Raw genomic sequence first — 22,193 nt, 5'->3', positions numbered from 1 at the left:
GGCTGGGGAAACCCAGCCAGATGGGCGGGGCAGAAATAATAAATTCTTATTCTTATTTACATTTATATAGCACCCTACAAAGAGCACAAGGTAGCGTTCACGATTTCCATCCTCTCCATTTCACCCTCACAACAACCCTGTGAGGTTGTTCCTCCGAATCCAGAAGTGCAGAGAGAGAATTTCTGGTTTCTTCGGCTCCTCCAGTGAGATCTCGATCTAGTTTCCAAATTGGGAAAGCAATCGAGGACACCCCACCCCTGAACTTGGTGATGGGAGGCTAGGGAGGGGCCATCTGGGAGGGAAGATGTTTTGATTTAGAGGTGCCAAATCTCTTTTACAGCTCTTATGGCCTGGGAATGATGCAATTTCTCAGCAAAACAGATCCTGCCAACTTTAAGGGAGGGGCAGCCCATCACAGAAGAAGGGGCACCACCGTGAGCCAAGTCACTGAAATAATGCAGGCAGGAGTCCAAAGAGAGAAGGGATTGATGATACTTCATTGGGCAAACTGGACAAAAACAGTAAATAATATGAGGACAAATCATTTTATTTGTCTGCCTATTATTTGTTGCAGCAGCAGAAACAACCGCAAGAGGGCCAGGAGGCAAGGCAAGCGCTGCGCCCCCTAACCCCCAAAAAGTTATTTACGTACGGTATTAATTTTTCACAGAAATATATATATTTATACCCCGCCCATCTGGCTGGGTGTCCCCAGCCACTCTGGTCGGTTCCAACAAAAGTTTAAAAATACATTTGAACATCAGTCATTAAAAACTTCCCTAAGCAGGACTGCCTTCAGATGTTTCTGGGCTGCATCAATAGGAGTATAGCATCTGGATCTAGGGAAGTAATAGTACCACTGTATTCTGCTCTGGTCAGACCTCACCTGGAGTACTGTGTCCAGTTCTGGGCACCACAGTTCAAGAAGGATACTGACAAGCTGGAACGTGTCCAGAAGAGGGCAACCAAAATGGTCAAAGGCCTAGAAACGATGCCTTATGAGGAACGGCTTAGGGAGCTGGGTATGTTTAGCCTGGAGAAGAGAAGGTTAAGGGGTGATATGATAGCCATGTTCAAATATATAAAAGGATGCCAGATAGAGGAGGGAGAAAGGTTGTTTTCTGCTGCTCCAGAGAAGCGGACACAGAGCAATGGATTCAAACTACAAGAAAGAAGATTCCACCTAAACATTAGGAAGAACTTCCTGACAGTAAGAGCTGTTCGGCAGTGGAATTTGCTGCCAAGGAGTGTGGTGGAGTCTCCTTCTTTGGAGGTCTTTAAGCAGAGGCTTGACAGGCATATGTCAGGAATGCTTTGATGGTGTCTCCTGCTTGGCAGGGGGTTGGACTGGATGACCCTTGTGGTCTCTTCCAACTCTATGATTCTATGATTCTTTGACATTGGACATCAGTTACAACAGCGAAAACTCCCACCGAAAGTTAGTTCCACCGTTTTGGCATATTGCATTAACTTGATTTGCCAGTCTTCTTAAGTCAGGACAGCTTCTTCTTGGGCTAAAAAGATCAGAAGGAACCATTTCTCCTCTTCTTTCTGGACCTCCGCATTTTGGATCGCTTTCCTCATCCCCACAGCAAGGAATTCCCCCCAAACAACCCACGCTTGGCCCCCACAGCTGCCTCACACTGAGTCAGACAACATCTACTTTTCAGGCAAAAGGGCACTCCAATCTCTTTTTTTAGAAAAACAAACCAACCCTTTAGCTAACAGGCCACAGCATGTCCAGCCCCTGCGTTTGCAAACGGTGACCTGGTTAAGTTTCGATTCTGAAAACTGAGCTCATCCTTCCAGCCACCGGTGACGTTTCTGCAAAGTCACAGGAATAACAGGAATGGAGTTTGTGGAGCAGCGGAGAGTTTTGCCCTGCGCCCAGAGCAGAGGTCTCTCTTTTTGGGTTTCGCTTCCGATGGGTGGACAGTTTTCATACGCCCGTTGCCCTGAATCCCCCACCGAGATGCCGAAGGAGCCCTCAAGTCCGAAATGGAAGTTATGGGCCACCGCCTGCGGTTTGGCTCTCATCATCTTGGTCCTATTCACCTTCCTGGTTTTATACGTGCAGCTAAGGGTTGAATGCGAATCGCAGCTATGGAACCATACCTCCTCCGCTGAGAGCAGAATGAGAGAAAGCGATGAGTTTCGGTCTCAACTGGCAGCTGTCCATCAGAGCCTTGCAAACACCACAAAGCATTGGGCCTCCTGCCAAGAAGAACTGGTAATCTATCATCTATCTATCATCTATCTATCTATCTATCATCTATCTATCTATCTATCTATCTATCTATCTATCTATCTATCTATCTATCTATCTATCTATCTATCTATCATCTATCTATCTACCGGTATCTATCTATCTATCTATCTATCTATCTATCTATCTATCTATCTATCTATCTATCTATCTATCCAGTGCTTTTTTTCCCCTGGGGTACTTTCATTTTGACTCAAGAAACCACACTTTTATAGTTCAAAATGGGAAAAATAAATACAGTAAATGGACAAAAGTACAAAGATTCAAAAAAATGCTTATGGGTATGGGTACCCCTGCATACTCCCAGAAAAAAGCACTGAAGCTATCTATCTATCTATCTATCTATCTATCATCTATCTATCTATCTATCTATCTATCTATCTATCTATCTATCTATCTATCATCTATGTATGGGGTCACGAAGAGTCAGACACGACTAAACGACTAAACATCAACATCTATCTATCTATCTATCTATCTATCTATCTATCTATCTATCATCTATCTATCTATCTATCTATCTATCTATCTATCTATCTATCTATCTAATCTCTCTCTCTCTCTCTCTCTCTCTCTCTCTCTCTCTCTCTCTCTCTCTCTCTCTCCCTCTCTCTCTCTATCTTCGTGTACTGGTGATTGTTTAAGAGATCATCCACCCATCACCTCCACTCTTCTGTAAACACATTATCATTATGCTGCCTTAGTTTGGCAGCCAGCTGAGTTCGCCATTTTAGCAGGGTCCATCGGTTCACAGGTTGGGGCGACGGGTGCAAACTTCGCCTCCGATCAGGAGGTTTGCTTCCAAACACACACATTCGCACAACCCTCCACGCAGGCAAGGAAGAGGCATGTTCAGAGTCCAAGGCCACATCCCAGCCATTCAAAAATGCCCAAGGAGGGCTAGTGAGGTGGGGGGCGGGGGCCAGGAAGAGTCCCAGGGGCCACAAAGAGAGAATTAATTGACAGGGCACATCCATCCTCACGGAAGCCAAAGGTTCCCCACCCACGACCTAAAATGTCTTGCGTTTTCATTTCCTGTCCCTAGAAACATTCGAGGGAAAACACATCTGTGCTGGCAGACAACGTCCAAAAGAAGGAGGAAGCGCTCAAACGTCTGGATGGTGAGAGAACCGAATGGTGGGGGTCTCAGAAGCTTCGTGGGGCTTGGCAGTTGGGATGTGGACATCTAGATGAGGAGACCCAGGAGGAAAGAAGAGCCCCTCTTCCACAGGAGTGGGGAAAAACCTGATTCACAGAACTGCAGAGTTGAAAGGGACCCCCAGCGGTCAGTTTCCGGATGCAGCAGGGAGTTAATAGATCTAAAGGCCCGGTCAGGAGTAAAAGCCGGCCAATCCTCAGGGGCTGGGAGAGGGGAAGCTCAGAAATGCCCCATCTCAAGGTTTACGAGACCGAGGTGCGGAATTTGTGAAAAGGGATAGTCAAAATGAAACGAGCGAAGGGGAATCTAAAAAGCCCTCGTTTCCCTTTCCCAGGGGAAAAAAACCGTCTCCAGGATCAGCTCGCCCAGTTGAGAAGCACCCTGGAAACGTTCAAGCGGGAACGGTAAGAACAGCCGATTAAAATTCTACACCTACATAAGGACACCCTGGCAGGATTGAGCCCCGAAATCCCAAACGTTCGGCAACCCTCTTCGCCCAAAGGGCTGAGCGATGCGAGAAGTCAATCTCACCTTCTTGGTTTTTTAAAATTTATTTATTTATTTATTTATACCCCGCCCATCTGGCTGGGTTTTCCCCGCCACTCTGGGCGGCTTCCAACAAATACCAAAATACATTAAAATATCACAGATTAAAAACTTCCCTAAACAGGGCTGTGGCCTTTAGGTGTTTTCTACTTTCAGCCCCAGAGGTAGAGTACCTCTTGCTGGGGAGGTTCGTGTCGGCATCCAAAGGGGGTCGATAGGCCAGCTGGCTAGCCCCCAGCTGGATCATGCCCTTCCAGCCGACATGCTGGACGATCCCCCGATCTTTGGTGCAACATAAACCAGCGACCCAGACTTCAAAAGTCTGAGTACACTACATTAGCAGAGCGCGCTGCGCGAAAAGAAGCAACAAGTAGATTTATTAAGCACTAGCTGACCCGGCCACGCGTTGCTGTGGTTCTTTCCTGTGATCCACCCCCACCCTGTCCCGATCCATGACGTATCCTGCCCCTCCTCCCTCCACCCCGGCTCATCCCTGTGTTTCGGTAGGATACCCTTCCCTCTGTAGTCCCTGGGGAGTGTTGGCCCCTCCCCCTGTATCTCCATACCTTGGCCCCCACCCTTCAAAAAGGAACTGTCAGCTTCTAGGTTCTATTTCCCAGCATGCACTTTTGTCTGACCCCTCTGTTGTCCCTGGGGAGTGTTGGCCCCTACCCCCGGTATCTTCCTACAATACCCCCCACCCTTGGAGAAAGAACTGTCAGTTTCTGGGTTCTATTTCCCAGCATGCACTTTTGTCTGAGCCCTCTGTTGTCCCCTCCCCCCTGTATCTCCATACATTGGCCCCTGCGCACGCATCGTGAACATTTCTATATATTTAGATTAAGGATCGGAGGTTATGATGCGCCCTGGGACCCAGAGAAAAATCCAGATCGGAGGGGGGGGTATCAAATAGCGAAGCCCCATAGCCCCGTAGCAACAGACAGGCCCAGACAGAAGGAGGGGGGGTCATATGGGCCATTTGTCGCGGGCCTCCGAATCCAAAGAGGGCCTCAGTCAGCATATTCACAAGCAGTAAAATGAAAAAAGTAACAAAAGGGGTAAAAACAGGGCCACATTATCTACCTGGCCCGGGCCTCTGTCTGGCCCTGCAAGGGCCTGGCAACAGAAGGCGCGTTCTGAAGCACCCGAGTTGTTCAGTACCAGAAAAAACCCAGGAAGTGGCAAGGGGAAGGTAGGGGATTGTAAATCGAGGGGGGGGGGATTGGCCACTGCAAATATCTGAGGACTTAAACTGGGGAGAGAAAGTGCATGGTTGTTTTTTTTAAAAAAAGACGCAGAGGCTTGCAATCAGTCGTAGTATATAAAGCCTAGGTTAAAAGGGGCACGACTGCCCTTACTTAAAATGGCCGCCGGAGCCTCGCATGTGACACAATGCCCACTATAACTGCCTAATGCTGCCAGGTGTTTATTAATGCAGCCGCCGGGAGAGGCTTTGGGCTTGGGCTTTGGGGCTGGAATGGCTGTTTTGGTGGTTGTTGGACGGTTGCTCCCCCCACCCTACGTCAGCCCATGACCTATTTGGGCTCCTCCCACCCAGGGCTCCTTTCGGGATAGTATTTAAAGGGCTGTAGAGCTGAGGCCTAGTCTGTAAAATGGAGCCGAGGCCTAGTCTTTAGGCATTAAAGTAGAGGCGAGTCCTTGGCTTGGGCTAGTATTTAAATGTGACCCGAGGCCTTCGCCTTGTCTCTCCATTCCTTGGCCCTGGCCTGACTCTGTGGGTTGTCTGGTAATGGCTGCCTTGGTGGTTTCAGTTGCTTGGTTGATGGCATCATTATTTTGTGGGTGTGGCATAGACTCCATGGGGAGGGAGGAGGAGGAGCTGAGGGAATAATGCCACTTGAGGGCGCTGTTTGACTTGGTGGAAAACCAGGTCTGTACCTGCCCAGGTGTGAAATTTGAGGGATTTTCTTTTCCAACAACGCTCGGGGAGTGGCCTGGATCGTTGTGTCTAAATTTCAGGACGATCGGTCAAGCGGTTACGGAGAAAAGTTCAGCAGACACTTTGACGATTTTTACATTTTTATATATATATAGATAAATCAGGACAAGGAAAACATGTTGCCTCTCCTTCGTCTCCTCAGAGAGAGAGTCACGAAAGCAAAAGCTATACACAATGGAAGTTCCCAGCAATCTGTGCTAGTATGTAAACAGACATGTGACACGCAACAGTTCCGTGTCTGCACTAAAGGTGGAATGGAATTTCCCAACAGGCTGCCAAGCCTAAATGCCCTTCTGCCCGCCAGAGCTTGTGGATCATCGCCACATGCCCTGTGTGAGGGTCTGGAGGCAGTTGGGGGCTGGATGGCAGCTAACAGATTGAGATTGAATCATGACAAGTACTGCTTTTTGGGGACACGGGGCATGTGGGTGTGGAGGACTCCCTGGTCCTGAATGTGGTAACTGTGCCCCTGAAGGACCAGGTGCACAGCCTAGGGGTCATTTTGGACTCACCGCTGTCTATGGATGTGCAGGTCAGTTCTGTGTCCAGGGCAGCTGTCTACCAGCTCCATCTGGTACGCAGGATGAGACCCTCCCTGTCCGCGGACTGCCAGAGTGGTGCATGCTTTAGTTATCTCTCGCTTGGACTACTAAAATGCGCTCTATGTGGGGCTACCTTTGAAGGTGACCCGGAAACTACAACTAATCCAGAATGCGGCAGCTAGACTGGTGTCTGGGAGTGGAGACCACATAACACCGGTCCTGAAAGACCTACATTGGCTCCCAGGACATTTCCGAGCACAATTCAAAGTGTTGGCGCTGACCTCGAAAGCCCTAAATGGCCTTGGCCCAGTATACCTGAAGGAGTGTCTCTACCCCGGAAACTGGGTTCCATCTCCAAGGGCCTTCTGGCGGCTCCCTCCCTGCGAGAAGCCAAGTTACAGGGAACCAGGCAGAGGGCCTTCTCAGTGGTGGCACCCACCCTGTGGAATGCCCTCCCGTCAGATGTCAAGGACATAAACAACTATCTGACCTTTAGGAGACATCTGAAGGCAGCTTTGTTGAGGGAAGCTTTTAATGTTTGAAGGATTATTGTATTTTAATATTTTGTTGGAAGCTACCCAGAGTGATAAATTAATAAATTATTATTATTATTATTATTATTATTATTATTATTATTATTATTATTATTGCCTGAGCTCAGAAGAAGAGCCCTGCAGGATATGACCCCCCAGGGGCTCCATCCCTGGCCCAGTTTCCTGCTTCCAGCAGAGGGGAGCAGTGGCCTTGCCCTTGGTGGTCCTCTCATTTAGAGATGAGACGCCGACTGACGAACCATTTATTTGTTTCTCCAGAGAGGAAAAAGATAAAACAATCCAGCGGTTGAAGGATCAGCTCAATGCACGACAGACATCTTCCAGCGCGGTCCTTTTCGGGGGCCCCATCTCTTCCTCCCTCCTACTCCTAGTGCCCGGACTCCTCTGCAGTCTCCTGTAGTTCCTCTGGTCTTTGCGCTTGGAAGCACCCGAAGAAAACTTCCTTCAGCCATGCATTTTGGTTAAGCTGTGGGGGGATTTCAGCAGTCCTTAAAGGAGCTTGTCCTCTCTTGCTGTGGGCCTCTCTTACCTCTTTGCATGAAGTGGGAAACTATTGTTTGCAACAGAAAATAAAGATCTTTGCTTTCACGGGATTCTGCCTCCTTCCAATTTTTCTCTCCTTTTTAAAATTTATTTGGTTTTACAAGTTTGTTCACAGAAAAACATTCTTGCAAACACTAAAATTTTACACAAGATCATTTCGAATCCTGGGGACCCCCCCCTCACTCCCCTCTGTGGGTTCTTTACGTAACTTTTTCAACTGCACACATACAGTGGCACCTTTTTCTCAAACTCCTTCCGTTCCGGAAGTCTGTACCAAAACCAAAGCGTTCCAAAACCAAGGCTCACTTTCCCATAGAAAGTAATGCGAAATGAATTAATCCGTTCCACACTTTTAAAAACAACCCCTAAAAAAGCCATTTAGCATCAATTTTACTATCTAATGAGACCATTGATCCATAAAATGAAAGCAATAATCAATGCACTGTACTATAAAATAAATAAGACAGTATTGTAGATGATAAAAATTAAAATAATTTCCCCCCTGACCTGCACTGATGATAGTCATGGTTTGGATGGGGGTCTTTTTTTTTTTTGTAAATTTTTATTAAAGGTTTTCTCAGTTTACAAAGACTTGGGCAATGTCTCTCATAGCTTTTTTACAGATCAGTTTCAATTGTTGAGACATTGGGGAGGAAAAGGGGGAGAGCGGTGGATGGGGGTCTTTTATCCATTTCCGCAGTCACACAATCAATCCATCAGTAGCTGAACTGGGTTCCACACAGTCACAAAAACAAATGAACCGAGAAAGTCTCAGAAATGTTGTTGTTTAGTCGTTTAGTCGTGTCCGCCTCTTCGTGACCCCATGGACCAGAGCACGCCAGGCACTCCTGTCTTGCACTGCCTCCCGCAGTTTGGTCAAACTCATGTTCGTAGCTTCGAGAACACTGTCCAACCATCTCGTCCTCTGTCGTCCCCTTCTCCTAGTGCCCTCCATCTTTCCCAACATCAGGGTCTTTTCCAGGGAGTCTTCTCTTCTCATGAGGTGGCCAAAGTATTGGAGCCTCAGCTTCAGGATCTGTCCTTCCAGTGAGCACTCAGGGCTGACTTCCTTCAGAATGGAGAGGTTTGATCTTCTTGCAGTCCATGGGACTCTCAAGAGTCTCCTCCAGCACCATAATTCAAAAGCATCAATTCTCCGGCGATCAGCCTTCTTCATGGTCCAGCTCTCACTTCCATACATCACTACTGGGAAAACCATAGCTTTAACTATACGGACCTTTGTCGGCAAGGTGATGTCTCTGCTTTTTAAGATGCTGTCTAGGTTTGTCTCAGAAATAAAAAATAAAAATAAAAAGTCTGTTGGATTTCTGAAATGTTCGGAAACCAAGGCGCGGCTTCTGATTGGCGCAGGCGCCCCGGAAACAATAGCCAACACCCGCATTGGACGTTCGCCTTCCAAAAAGTTTGCACCCGTCGCCCCAACCTGTGAACCGATGGACCTGTGAACCGATGCAAAAATGGCGAAACTAAGGCAGCATAATGACAACGTCTTTACGGAAGAGTGGAGGAGGTGGGCGGATGATCTCTCATACAATCACCAGCATACCTGCCAAGTTCCGGCCTGAGAAATAAGGGACTGGACTGGAGGTAGCAGACCGAAAGTAGTGCTGCCGCCATTTTGGAACTGGGCGGAGCATGCTCAGAAGCGACTTTTGATGCTGCTCTGCCCTGTTCCAAAATGACCGCCGCACCAGAAGTCGCGCTGCAGCCATTTTGGAACTGGGCAAATCAGCAACAAAAGTCGCTTCTGAGCATGCTCCGCCCAGTTCCAAAATGGCCGACGCGCCAGAATAAACCGGGGAAAAACAAAAAAATCCGTTTTTTCGGCTGGGGGCAGCTGGAAAAACGGGGGTTTCCCGGGGAATACGAGAGACTTGGCAGCTATGATCACCAGTACACGAAGATATAGATACGGTAGGTAGGTAGGTAGGTAGATAGATAGATAGATAGATAGATAGATAGATGCTCCTTGGGCAAATTTGAGATCCACTACAAAGGTGGGTCAAAGATTTTCAGGGTTTTTTGAAGCATTTTCCAGCAAAACCCCCACGTTCAGAGCCCACAAACTGATCAAACGATACTACAAACACAGGGTTCATTCTTGATATTTACTATGAAACTCCCCCCCCCCAAAAAATTGGAACGCCCTGCAAACCGGTCAATAGGACGTGTCTGTTTTAATTGGAGAAATTCTGGAGGGAAATTCTGGGGCCTACAGGGTAGTCTGAAGGGGGACTCTGAGGGCCCATTTCACAGACTACACCACAGCAATGCGTGGCAGGGCCAGCTAGTATATAAATATAAATATAAATATATTTATATCCCGCCCATCTGGCTGGGGTTTCCCCACCACTCTGGGCGGCTTCCAACAAAAGATTAAAAATCTACCTCTTTCCCCCTTTTCTTCCCGATGTCTCAACAAATGAAACTGATTTGTAAACATGTTACAAGAGACACTGCATATATTTTTGTAAATCAAGAAAATCTTTAATAAATAAATAAAAATACATTCAAACGCCAGTCATTAAAAACTTCCCTAAGCAGGGCTGCCTTCAGATGTCTTCTAAACGTCAGATGGTTTTTGATTTCTTTGACATCAGACATCAGTTAACAGCGAAAACTTAGTTCCTCCATTCCGGTGTATTCCATTAACTTGATTTGCCCGTCTTCTTAAATTGGGACATCTTCTTCTTTCCATCTTTGGGCTAACAATATCAGAAGAAGCCATTTATTCCATTCCTTTCAGACCTCCGCATTTTGGATCGCTTTCCTCTTCCCCACAGCAAGGAATCCCCCCAAAAAACCCACACTTGGCCCCCACAGCTGCCTTGCACTGGGTCAGAAAACTTGGGGGGGGGGAAGGGCACTCCAATCCTCTTCTTCTTTTAAGAAAAAGAAACCAACCCTTTAGCTAACAGACCACAACATGTCCAGCCCCTGTTTGGCAATAGGTGACTTGGTTAACTTTCGATTCTGAAAACTGAGCTCATGCTTCCAGCCACCGATGCTGTTTCTGCAAAGTCAGGGGAACAACAGGAAAAGAAAATGATATTTTGATGCAGTGTTGGAGGAGGCGTGGTGTTTGTGGGGCGGAGGAGAGTTTTGCCCTGCGCCCAGAGCAGAGATCTCTCTTTTTGGGTTTCGCTTCTGATGGGTGGACAGTTTTCATACGCCCGTTGCCCTCAATCCCCCACCGAGATGCCGAAGGAGCCCTCAAGTCCAAAACGGAAGTTTGGGGCTGCTGCCTGGGGTCTTGTTGTTGTCACCTTGGTGGTCCTGTTATTCACCTTCCTGGTTTTATACGTGCAGCTAAGGGCTGAATGTAAACCACAGCCATGGAACCATACCTCCTCCGCCGAGAGTAGAATGACAGAAAGCGATGAGTTTCGGTCTCAACTGGCAGCTGTCAATCAGAGCCTTGCAAACACCACAAAGCATTGGGCCTCCTGCCAAGAAGAACTGGTAATTTATCATCTATCTATCTATCTATCTATCTATCTATCTATCTATCTATCTATCTATCTATCATCTATCTATCCAGTGCTTTTTCCCTAGGGGTACTCTCATTTTGACTTAAGAAACCACCATTTTCTAGTTCAAATCGGGGGAAATAAATACAGTAAGTAGAAAATAGTACAAAGATTCAAAAAATGCTTAGGGGTATGGGTACCCCTGCATACCCCCAGGAAAAAGCACTGAATCTATCAATCTGTCATTTATCTATCCATCCATCTATCTATCTATCATCTATCTATCTATCTATCTATCTATCTATCATCTATCTATCTATCTATCTATCTATCTATCTATCTATCTATCATCTATCTATCTATATATCTATCATATTTCTCTCTCTCTCTCTCTCTCTCTCTCTCTCTCTCTCTCTCTCTCTCTCTCTCTCTCTCTCTGTCATCTATCTATCTATCTATCTATCTATCATCTATCTATCTATATATCTATCATATTTCTCTCTCTCTCTCTCTCTCTCTCTCTCTCTCTCTCTCTCTCTCTCTCTCTCTCTCTCTCTCTCTCTCTGTCATCTATCTATCTATCTATCATCTATCTATCTATATATCTATCATATTTCTCTCTCTCTCTCTCTCTCTCTCTCTCTGTCATCTATCTATCTATCTATCTATCATCTATCTATCATCTATCTATCTATCTATCTATCTATCTATCAATCATCTATCTGTCTATCTCTCTATCTCTCTATCTCTCTATCATCTCTGGAGGATGGATGGTGGCTAACGGATTGAGGTTGAATCCTGACAAGACAGAAGTACTGTTTTTGGGGGACAGGATGTGGGCAGGCGTGGAGGACTCCCTGGTCCTGAATGGGGCAACTGTGCCCCCAAAGGACCAGGTTCGCAGCCTGGGAGTCATTTTGGACCCACAGCTGTCCATGGAAGCACAGGTCAATTCTGTGTCCAGGGCAGCTGTCTCCCAGCTCCATCTGGTACGCAGGATGAGACCCTCCCTGCTCGGAGACTGTCTGGCCAGAGTGGTGCATGCTCTGGTTATCTGCTCTGGTTATCTCCCGCTTGGACTCCTGCAATGCACTCTATGTGGGGCTACCTTTGAAGGTGACCCAGAAACTACAACTAATCCAGAATGCGGCAGCTAGACTAGTGACTGGGAGCAGCCGCCGGGACCACATAACACCGTTCCTGAGAGATCTACACTGGCTCCCAGTACGTTTCCGAGCACAATTCAAAGTGTTGGTGCTGACCTTGAAAGCCCTAAACGGCCTCGTTCCTGTATACCTGAAGAAGCATCTCCACCCCCATCGTTCTGCCCGGACACTGAGGTCCAGCACCGAGGGCCTTCTGGCGGTTCCCTCATTGCGAGAAGTGAGGTTGCAGGGAACCAGGCAGAGGGCCTTCTCGGTAGTGGCACCCGTCCTGTGGAACGCCCTCCCAGCAGATGTCAAGGCAATAAGCAATTATTTTACTTTTAGAAGACAACTGTTTAGGGAAGTTTTTAATGTTTGATGCTGTACTGTTTTTAATATTCGGTTGGAAGCCGCCCAGAGTGGCTGGGGAATCCCAGCCAGATGGGCGGGGTATAAATAATGATTTATTATTAATTATTATATTATCTATCTATCTATCTATCTATCTCTATCATCTATCATCTATCTATCTATCTATCTATCTATCTATCTATCTATCTATCTATCTATCTATCATCTATCTATCTATCTATCGTCCTCTCTCTCTCTCTCTCTCATCTTCGTGTCCTGGTGATTGTTTGAGAGATCATCCACTCACCACCTCCACTCTTCCATAAACACGTTGTCATTTTCTTGCCTTAGTTTGGCAACTGATTTTGCCATTTTAGCAGGGTCCGTCGGTTCACAGGTTGGGACGACGGGTGCAAACTTCGCCTCCGATCAGGAGGTTCGCTTCCAAACACACACATTCGTACAACCCTCCTCCCAGGCAAGGAAGACACATGTTCAGAGTCCAAGGCCACATCCCAGCCATTCAAAAATGCCCAAGGATGGCTAGTGAGGTGGGGGCCGGGGGCCAGGAAGAGTCCCAGGGGCCACAAAGAGAGAATTAATTGAAAGGCCACATCCATCCTCCCGGAAGCCAAAGGTTCCCCACCCACGACCTAAAATGTCTTGTGTTTTCATTTCCTGTCCCTAGAAACATTCGAGGGAAAACACATCTGTGCTCGAAGACAAGGTCCAAAAGAAGGAGGAAGCGCTCAAACGTCTGGATGGTGAGAGAACCGAACGGCAGGGGTCTCAGAAGCCTCGTGGGGCTTGGCAGTTGGGATGTGGTCTTCTAGATGAGGAGACCCAGGAGGAAAGAAGAGCCCCTCTTGCACAGGAGTGGGGGGAGACCTGATTCATAGAACTGCAGAGTTGAAAGGGACCCCCAGCGGTCATCTAGTCCAACCCCCTCAATGCAGGAATCTCGGCTCAAGCAGCCAGGACAAGTGGCCATCCAACCTCTACTTATTATTTCTTGGGGGGCGGGGGATCTTTTTTATTTGATTTGACAATACAAAATTATTTAAAAATTCAAATACCTACCCATATAGAGAGATTCCACCAAATATCGGGACTCCCCCTCCCCCAGAGTCTCATTTTAAACATTTAAAACTGCATCTTCTTCCAAACTTCCAAACAAATTATATCGATCCATATTTTCCATAGTAATTGTTACACTACAAGGGAAATCAAAACCCTGCAATGTTTCCATCTGCTTATAGTTGTCTCTTAAATAACTTATAAATTTTTCCCATTCTTTTGGCAGCTGTCCATCAGAGCCTTGCAAACACCACAAAGCACTGGGCCTCCTGCCAAGAAGAACTGGTAATCTATCGATCTATCGATCTATCTATCATCTATCTTTCTTTCTATCTATCGATTATCGATTATCCATCTATCTATCCAGTCCTTTTTTCCCTAGGTACTCTCATTTTGACTCAAGAAACCACCATTTTTTAGTTCCAATCGGGAAAAATAAATACAGTAAATGGACAAAAGTAAAAAGATTCACAAAATGTTTAGGGGTATGTGTACCCCTGTATACCCCCAGAAAAAAAGCACTGAATCTCTCTATCATCTATCTATCTATCTATCTATCTATCTATCTATCTATCTATCTATCTATCATCTATCTATCATCTATCTATCTATCTATCTATCTATCATCATATACCTCTCTCTCTCTCTCTCTCTCTCTCTCTCTCTCTCTCTCTCTCTCTCTCTCTCTCTCATCATCTGTCTGTCTGTCTGTATGTCTGACTCTACCTACCTACCTACCCACCCACCTATCTATTTATCTGTCATCTATCTATCATCTATCTATAATCTCTCTCTCTCTATCTCTCTCTCTCTCTATCTTCGTGTACTGGTGATGGTTTGAGAGATCCTCCACCCTCCATCATTCGCACAACCCTCCTCCCAGGCAAGGAAGAGGCATGTTCAGAGTCCAAGGCCACATCCCAGCCATTCAAAAATGCCCAAGGATGGCTAGTGAGGTGGGGGCCGGGGGCCAGGAAGAGTCCCAGGGGCCACAAAGAGAGAATTAATTGAAAGGCCACATCCATCCTCCCGGAAGCCAAAGGTTCCCCACCCACGACCTTAAATGTCTTGCGTTTTCATTTCCTGTCCCTAGAAACATTCGAGGGAAAACACATCTGTGCTGGAAGACAACGTCCAAAAGAAGGAGGAAGCGCTCAAACGTCTGGATGGTGAGATAAGTGAAGGGCAGGGGTCCCAGAAGCCTCGTGGGGCTTGGCAGTTGGGATGTGGACTTCTAGATGAGGAGACCCAGAAGGAAAGAAGAGCCCCTCTTGCACAGGAGTGGGGGGAGACCTGATTCATAGAACTGCAGAGTTGAAAGGGACCCCCAGCGGTCATCTAGTCCAACCCCTGCAATGCAGGAATCTCAGCTCAAGCAGCCAGGACAGGTGGCCATCCAACCTCTCTGCTTAGAAATGTCCAAGGAAGGAGAGTCCGCCACCCTGCATCCCAAAGTTGAGCAGCTCTGACTGACTGTCAGAAAGCTTTTCCACATGTTGAGTCGGAATCTCCTTCCTTGTCACTTGGAGCCACAGGTTCGAGTCCTGCCCTCGGGTGCAGGAGAAAACAAGCATGCTTCCTCTCCCATGGGACAGCCCTTGAGATATTTGAAGGTGGCTCCCCTATCTCCTCTTAGTCACTTCTTTTCCAGGCTAAACATACCCAGCTCCTTCAACTGTTCCGCATCAGGCTGAGTTTCCGGATGCAGCAGGGAGTTAATAGGTCTAAAGGCCCGGTCAGGAGTAAAAGCCGGCCAGTCCTCAGGGGCTGGGAGAGGGGAAGCCCAGAAATGCCCCATCTCAAGGTTTACGAGACCGAGGTGCGGAATTTGTGAAAAGGGATAGTCAAAATCAAACGAGTGAAGGGGAATCTAAAAAGCCCTCGTTTACCTTTCCCAGGGGAAAAAAACCGTCTCCAGGATCAGTTGAAAAGCACCCAGGAAAAATTCAAGCGGGAACGGTAAGAACAGCCAATTAAAATATTACACCTACGTAAGGACACCCTGGCAGGATTGAGCCCCGAAATCCCAAACGTTCGGCAACCCTCTTCCCCCAAAGGGAGAATTATTATTATTATTATTATTATTATTATTATTATTATTATTATTATTATTATTTTATTTATACCCCGCCCATCTGGCTGGGTTTCCCCCGCCACTCTGGGCGGCTTCCAACAAATACGAAAATACATTAAAATATCACAGATTAAAAACTTCCCTAAACAGGGCTGTGGCCTAGCCCCCAGCTGGATCATGCGCTTCCAGCCGACAAGCTGGACGATCCCCCAAACTCTGGTGCAACATAAACCAGCGACCCAGACTTCAAAAGTCTGAGTACCATAGCTGCCAAGTTATCCCTTTTTTAAAGGGATTTTCCTTTATGCTGAATAGGCTTCCTCGCGAGAAAAGGGAAAACTTGGCAGCTCTGCTGAGTACACTACATCATAGCTGCCAAGTTTTCCCTTTTCTCGCGAGGAAGCCTATTCAGCATAAGGGAAAATCCCTTAAAAAAGGGATAACTTGGCAGCTATGGTCACTACATTAGCAGAGCGCGCTGCGCGAAAAGAAGCAACAAGTAGATTTATTAAGTATAAATCAGGACAAAGAAAACATGTCGTCTCTCCGTCGTCTCCTCAGAGAGAGAGTCACGAAAGCAAAAGCTATACACAATGGAAGTTCCCAGCAATCTGTGCTAGTATGTAAACAGACATGTGACACGCAACAGTTCCGTGTCTGCACTAAAGGTGGAATGGAATTTCCCAACAGTTTGATCCTTAGCTGCCAAGCCTAAATGCTCTTCTGCCCATCAGAGCTTGTGAATCAATGTCACATGCCCTGTGTGAGGGTCTGGAGGCAGTTGGGGGCTGGATGGCGGCTAACAGATTGAGGTTGAATCCTGACAAGGCAGAAGTACTGCTTTTTTGGGACAGGGGGCGGTTGGGTGTGGAGGACTCCCTGGTCCTGAATGGGGTGACTGTGCCCCCGAAGGACCAGGTGCGCAGCCTGGGGGTCATCTTGGACTCCCGGCTGTCCATGGAGGCACAGGTCAGTTCTGTGTCCAGGGCAGCTGTCTCCCAGCTCCATCTGTGGTACGCAGGATGAGACCCTCCTTGCCCGTGGACTGCCTGGCCAGAGTGGTGCATGCTTTAGTTATCTCTCGCTTGGACTACTGCCATGCTCTCTCTGTGGGGCTGCCCTTGAAGGTGACCCGGAAACTGATCCAGAATGCGGCAGCTAGACTGGCGACTGGGAGCGGCCACCGAGACCAAATAACACCGGTCCTGAGAGGTTTGGCTCCTGGGAGGTTTCCGAGCGCAATTCTAAGTGTTGGTGCTGACCTCGAAAGCCCTAAATGGCCTTGGCCCAGTATACCTGAAGGAGTGTCTCGACCCCGGACACCGGGGTCCATCTCCAAGGGCCTTCTGGCGGTTCCCTCCGTGCGAGAAGCCAAGTTACAGGGAACCAGGCAGAGGGCCTTCTCAGTGGTGGCACCCACCCTGTGGAATGTATTTTAATATTTTGTTGGAAGCCACCCAGAGTGGCTGCGGAGGCCCAGCCAGATGGTTGGGGTATAAGTAAATTATTATTATTATTATTATTATTATTATTATTATTATTATTATTATTGCCTGAGCTCAGAAGAAGAGCCCTGCAGGATATGACCCCCCAGGGGCTCCATCCCTGGCCCAGTTTCCTGCTTCCAGCAGAGGGGAGCAGTGGCCTTGCCCTTGGTGGTCCTCTCATTTAGAGATGAGACGCCGATTGACGAACCATTTATTTGTTTCTCCAGAGAGGAAAAAGATAAAACAATCCAGCGCTTGAAGGATCAGCTCAACACACGACAGACGTCTTCCGGCGCAGTCCTTTTCGGGGGCCCCATCTCTTCCTCCCTCCTACTCATAGTGCCCGGACTCCTCTGCAGTCTCCTGTAGTTCCTCTGGTCTTTGCGCTTGGAAGCACCCGAAGAAAACTTCCTTCTGCCATGCATTTCGGTTAAGCTGTGGGGGGATTTCAGCAGTCCTTAAAGGAGCTTGCCCTCTCTTGCTCTGGGCCTCTCTTACCTCCTTGCAGGAAGTGGGAAACTCTTGTTTGCAACAGAAAATAAAGATCTTTGCTTTCACGGGATCCCGTCTCCATCCAATTTTTCTTTCCTTTTTAAAATTTATTTGGTTTTACAAGTCCGTTCACAGAAAAAACATTCTTGCAAAGACTAGAATTTTACACAAGATCCTTTAGAATTGAAGAGGAGCCGAAAACTTTGAATCCTGAGCATCTTGTGAGAGAAGCTGCAAAGGACATTAGCTTTACCCAACAGGTTCCAGCACAGGAAAAGACTCAGGAGTTTGGTCTCTCAGTGAGAGAGGGAGATCAGTCCCTGGTCACCGACAATAAGTCAAAAACAAAAGACCTAAACAGGATCTGGCACTGGGAGGCAAAGAAGAAGAATGAGGGGGAAAGAAAAGGGGGGCAGGAATGGGAACAATTGAAGGAGAGGGGAGGAGTGTGTCTGGCAATGGTGTGGGCAAGACAAGGAACGGGGTGAAAGATATATAGATTATTAAATAAGGGATGGATAAAATGGTATGAAAATGGAGTGTTATAAGGATCTAGTCGGAGTTTGCAGGGGATTGCCAACAGGGGAAGGGAGGGGGGTAAGAATTTAAAAAAATTCTTCTCTTTTTGGCGAATGAGGAATAAAGATTAAGGACAATTGGGAACATTTTTTTAGGGAATATAAAGGCTAAGGGTTTTTTTCATAGATAGATATTTTCTTCTTCCTCTTTTTCCCCCCAAGAGAACTAGATATGTTATGTAGATTAAGATTGTATTAATAGAGAAATGTGCTAAATTGTGAAGATTGCTAAAATTGGGACTAAAATGGACTTGGGAAGGGAGGAATGGGGAAGCCGTTAAAGATAGAAAGAATGCTTAGATAAGATTGAAATTAATTTTCCTTTCCCCCCCTTTTTCCCCCTTTTCTTTCTTTTTTCTCTTTATTTTGATGGTGTTGTCTTTTTTTAAGCAACACTTTCTTTTCTTTTTTTGTGTGCTCTATGCAAGTTAAAAATTTATAAACTTAAAATATAAACTTAGTTGGTCTTTAAGGTGCTACTGAAGGAATTTTTTAAAAAATTTATGTTATGTGATTATGAGGGATGTATAAAGCAGGAAAATCTGTAATAAAAACTTTTTAAAATTTATTTGGTTTTACAATTTCGAATCCTGGGACCCCCCCCTCACTCCCCTCTGTGGGTTCTTTAAGTAACTTTTTCAACTGCATACATACAGTGGCCCCTTGGTTCTCAAACTCATTCCGTTCTGGAAGTCCGTCCCAAAACCAAAGCGTTCCAAAACCGAGGCGCGCTTCTTTCCCATAGAAAGTAGTGCAAAACGGATTAATCCGTTCCACACTTTTAAAAACAACCCCTAAAGCAGCCATTTAGCATCAATTTTACTATCTAACGAGACCATTGATCTATAAAATGAATGCAATAATCAATGCACTGTACTATAAAAGAAATAAGACAGTATTGTAGATGATAAAAAATAAAATAATTTCCCCCCTGACCTGCACTGATGATAGTCATGGTTTGGATGGGGGGCTTTTATCCATTTCCGCAGTCACACAATCCATCCATCAGTAGCTGAACGGGGTTCCACACAGTCGCAAAAACAAATGAACCGAGAAAGTCTCAGAAATAAAAAAGCAAAATAAAAAACGAAAACAAAAGCGCCAAACTTAATCCATTCCAGAAGTCCGTTCGGAAACCAAGGTGCAGCTTCTGATTGGCACAAGCGCCCAAGAAACAATAGCCGACAGCCGCATCGCACGTTCGGCTTCCAAAAAACCTTCAAAAACCTTAACACTTACTTCCGGAATTTTGGGCTTAGGGAACCAAGGTCCCACTGTACTATAAATCCATCTAATTTACAGTCCTCCGAAGTCTATAAATCATTTCAGGAGTTGTTTGAAGCCTGTCAAATTTCAACAAAAGCATTCAGGAGTTTACAGTGGACTTTCAAATACAATCTATATTTCTCCCATTCTCTGTTGAAGTTTTGATCCTCCTGGTTTATGATTTCCCCAGTTAATCTTGCCATCTCTGCATAGTCCAATAATTTCATCTGCCAGTCTGCCCTCATAAGTAACTTACCATCTTTCCAGCTCTGCAACATCCTTGCACCATCCAATTTTCTCTGACCGATAGCAGACTTAAGGGTCACTGAATCCCTCGGTGGAGAGTTGAGCTGTCAAAGAAAAGCCCGATTTTTTTCCCATAACATTGCCGAGCCACACCTCTCACAATCCCTGACCACTAGGCAAGCTGTTCTTGTTATACTCCCAATGGCCAACCAGATCTGTCAGTGTCCGAGTGGGATCTGAGCACAAGAGCCCTCTCCTCACTTGTGTTTTCCAGCAACCAGCATTCAGAAAGTGATATTAACTACGAAACCCCAAAATTTGAGATCCACTACAAAGGTGGGCCAAAGATTTTCAGGGATTTTTGCAGCATTTTCCAGCAAAACCCCCCACGTTCAGAGCCCACAAACTGATCAAATGATACTACAAACACAGGGTTAATTCTTGACATTTACTACGACCCCCCCCCCAAAAAAATTTGGAACCCCCTGCAAACCGGTTAATAGGACGTGTCTGTTTTAATTGGAGAAATTCTGGAGGGTGTGTGATAATTCGGTTCGCGGGGCACTGCAAAAGGCTGCAAACCCCCTCCCCCCGGAAAAAAACACCCTGCAAGACTTTGGCATAGATTCGATTAGCATTCTAAATTTTGGGGTTCATGATCTGCAGAGAGACAGAGAGAGGTTCGTGGTTGAGTGCAGGATTTGAACCCTGGTCTCCCAGCTCCTTGCAGGGTACTCTAACCACTATACCACACTGCATTTTTTTCTGCTGCTACTGAAGGTGAGAAATGGTCCAAGACCAGTGGTAAGGCAAAACAGAGCCAAACAATGTCATTCCATATTATGATAGAATCATAGGATTGTAGAGGTGGGTGGTGCCCCCAAGGGCCATCTAGTCCAACCCCCTGCAATGCAGGAATCTCAGCTAAAGCATCCATGACAGATGGCCATCCAACCTCTGCTTAGGAACCTGCGAGGAAGGAGAGTCCTCCACCTTCCATCCCACAGTCAAACGGCTCCGACTGTCAGAAAGTTCTTCAAGCCGGAATCTCCTTCCTTGTAACTTGAAGCCATGGGTTCGAGTCCTGCCCTCTGGAGCACCCTCCTGTTGATTTTGGAAACACCCTCTCTTGGAATTGGCCGGGGTGTGTGTGTCCCCCTTTGCAGTAACCACAAGCACATGCCTTTCTCAGGTCTTTTCGTTTCATCTCCCAGCAACAGAAACCAGGAGGCTCTCTGCGGCAGCCTTCCCCAGACTGGTGCCCAGTCCAACTCCCATCACCATACTTGTCAGGACTGGTGGTCGCAGGGAGGTCACCCCTATTGGAGATAAGGCTGCTCTGCAGAGATGAGGGGACCCCCTTCTATCTCAGGACAGCTGAGTTTCTTTTTGTGCTGTGTGTGTGTGTGTGTGTGTGTGTGTGAATAATAAATGTTCATAAATGTACAAGGCAAACACATACATAAGTATATCAACCACGTGTCCGAAATAGTCCAGGAGAGCAATCCTGAAGCCGTTTTGACTCTCCCAAATTGACCTCAACTATTTCTCTGCAAGGAGTAAGGAAATGGGAAAAGCTTTCCAATGGGCTTTGGACTGTAGGGGCTTACACACCTCCCTTTTCAAATACAGTGGAACCTCGGTTTATGAACACCTCGGTTTACAAATTTTCGGTTTACTAATGCCACGGACCCATCTGGAACGCATCAATTCATTTTCCATTACTTTCAATGGGAACGTTCGCTTCAGTTTATGAATGCTTCGGTTTATGAACAGACTTCCGGAACCAATTACACCCATGCTTCGGGTTAAGTACGCTTCAGGTTGAGTACTCCGCGGACCCGTCTGGAACGGATTAATCCACTCTCCATTACTTTCAATGGGAAAATTTGCTTCAGTTTATGAACGCTTCAGTTTAAGTACTCCGTGGACCGTCTGGAACAGATTAATCCACTTTCCATTACTTTCAATGGGAACGTTCGCTTCAGTATATGAACGCTTCCGTTTATGAACAGACTTCCGGAACCAATTGTGTTCATAAACCGAGGTACCACTGTACAAGTGGTACAAGTGTCTGTTTAGCTGAGCACACTCTCAATATGTGTAAGAGATTCAGGAACTAAGTATTGACCATCACCAAGGAATGGGCAGGCTACCCAGAAAAGGCAGTTGATAAGGTATGATCAGATATCCTGGCAGACAGGAGAGAAGCAACACGCTCCCGTTTCTGCTGGGGACCACCTCTTTCTGTGATGCATTTATGATGTTTTGCGGGTGGTCTTGAGCTACAGGGGAGGCACTTTCAAAAGTCTATATACTGTAAGATCTTGGACACCATTGTTCTGGGTTCCTCTCCTCCCTCCCTCCCTGCGTGGGGTGAGCGGGGGACCCTGTTGCAACAGTTTAATAAAGATCA

General features: G+C 46.5%; 1 protein-coding gene across 2 annotated transcripts; it reads left to right on the top strand.

The window, feature by feature from the left end:
- Positions 1 to 1,811: 1,811 nt before the first annotated feature.
- On the top strand, positions 1,812 to 17,757 carry LOC118087965 (rho-associated protein kinase 1). 2 transcript variants are annotated; one of them, XM_060275291.1, is made up of 8 exons: positions 1,818 to 2,230; positions 3,312 to 3,387; positions 10,995 to 11,053; positions 13,246 to 13,321; positions 13,861 to 13,919; positions 14,728 to 14,803; positions 15,533 to 15,593; positions 17,423 to 17,757. In XM_060275291.1, exons 1-8 carry the CDS (start codon positions 1,850 to 1,852, stop codon positions 17,562 to 17,564), a joined length of 930 nt encoding a protein of 309 aa, XP_060131274.1. In that variant the 5' UTR covers positions 1,818 to 1,849; the 3' UTR covers positions 17,565 to 17,757. The 2 variants fall into 2 exon arrangements, with proteins under 2 accessions (XP_060131275.1, XP_060131274.1); XM_060275292.1 differs by lacking the exons at positions 13,861 to 13,919; positions 14,728 to 14,803 and having other exon boundaries at positions 1,812 to 2,230.
- Positions 17,758 to 22,193: the final 4,436 nt, after the last annotated feature.

Source organism: Zootoca vivipara, chromosome 6, assembly GCF_963506605.1.
Source record: "Zootoca vivipara chromosome 6, rZooViv1.1, whole genome shotgun sequence".
Taxonomy (NCBI): Eukaryota; Metazoa; Chordata; class Lepidosauria; order Squamata; family Lacertidae; genus Zootoca; species Zootoca vivipara.
Note: the sequence above shows the minus strand (reverse complement) of the source record. Positions and strands in the feature narration are given on the sequence as shown.

Bases quoted from the DNA above. Each gene is read 5' to 3' on its own strand.
- LOC118087965 (XM_060275291.1), top strand. From the start codon at position 1,850: ATGGAGTTTGTGGAGCAGCGGAGAGTTTTGCCCTGCGCCCAGAGCAGA. The intron at 2,231-3,311 runs GTAATCTATCAT...TCCTGTCCCTAG, and splicing joins CCTCCTGCCAAGAAGAACTG to AAACATTCGAGGGAAAACAC. The intron at 15,594-17,422 runs GTAAGAACAGCC...TTGTTTCTCCAG, and splicing joins GAAAAATTCAAGCGGGAACG to AGAGGAAAAAGATAAAACAA.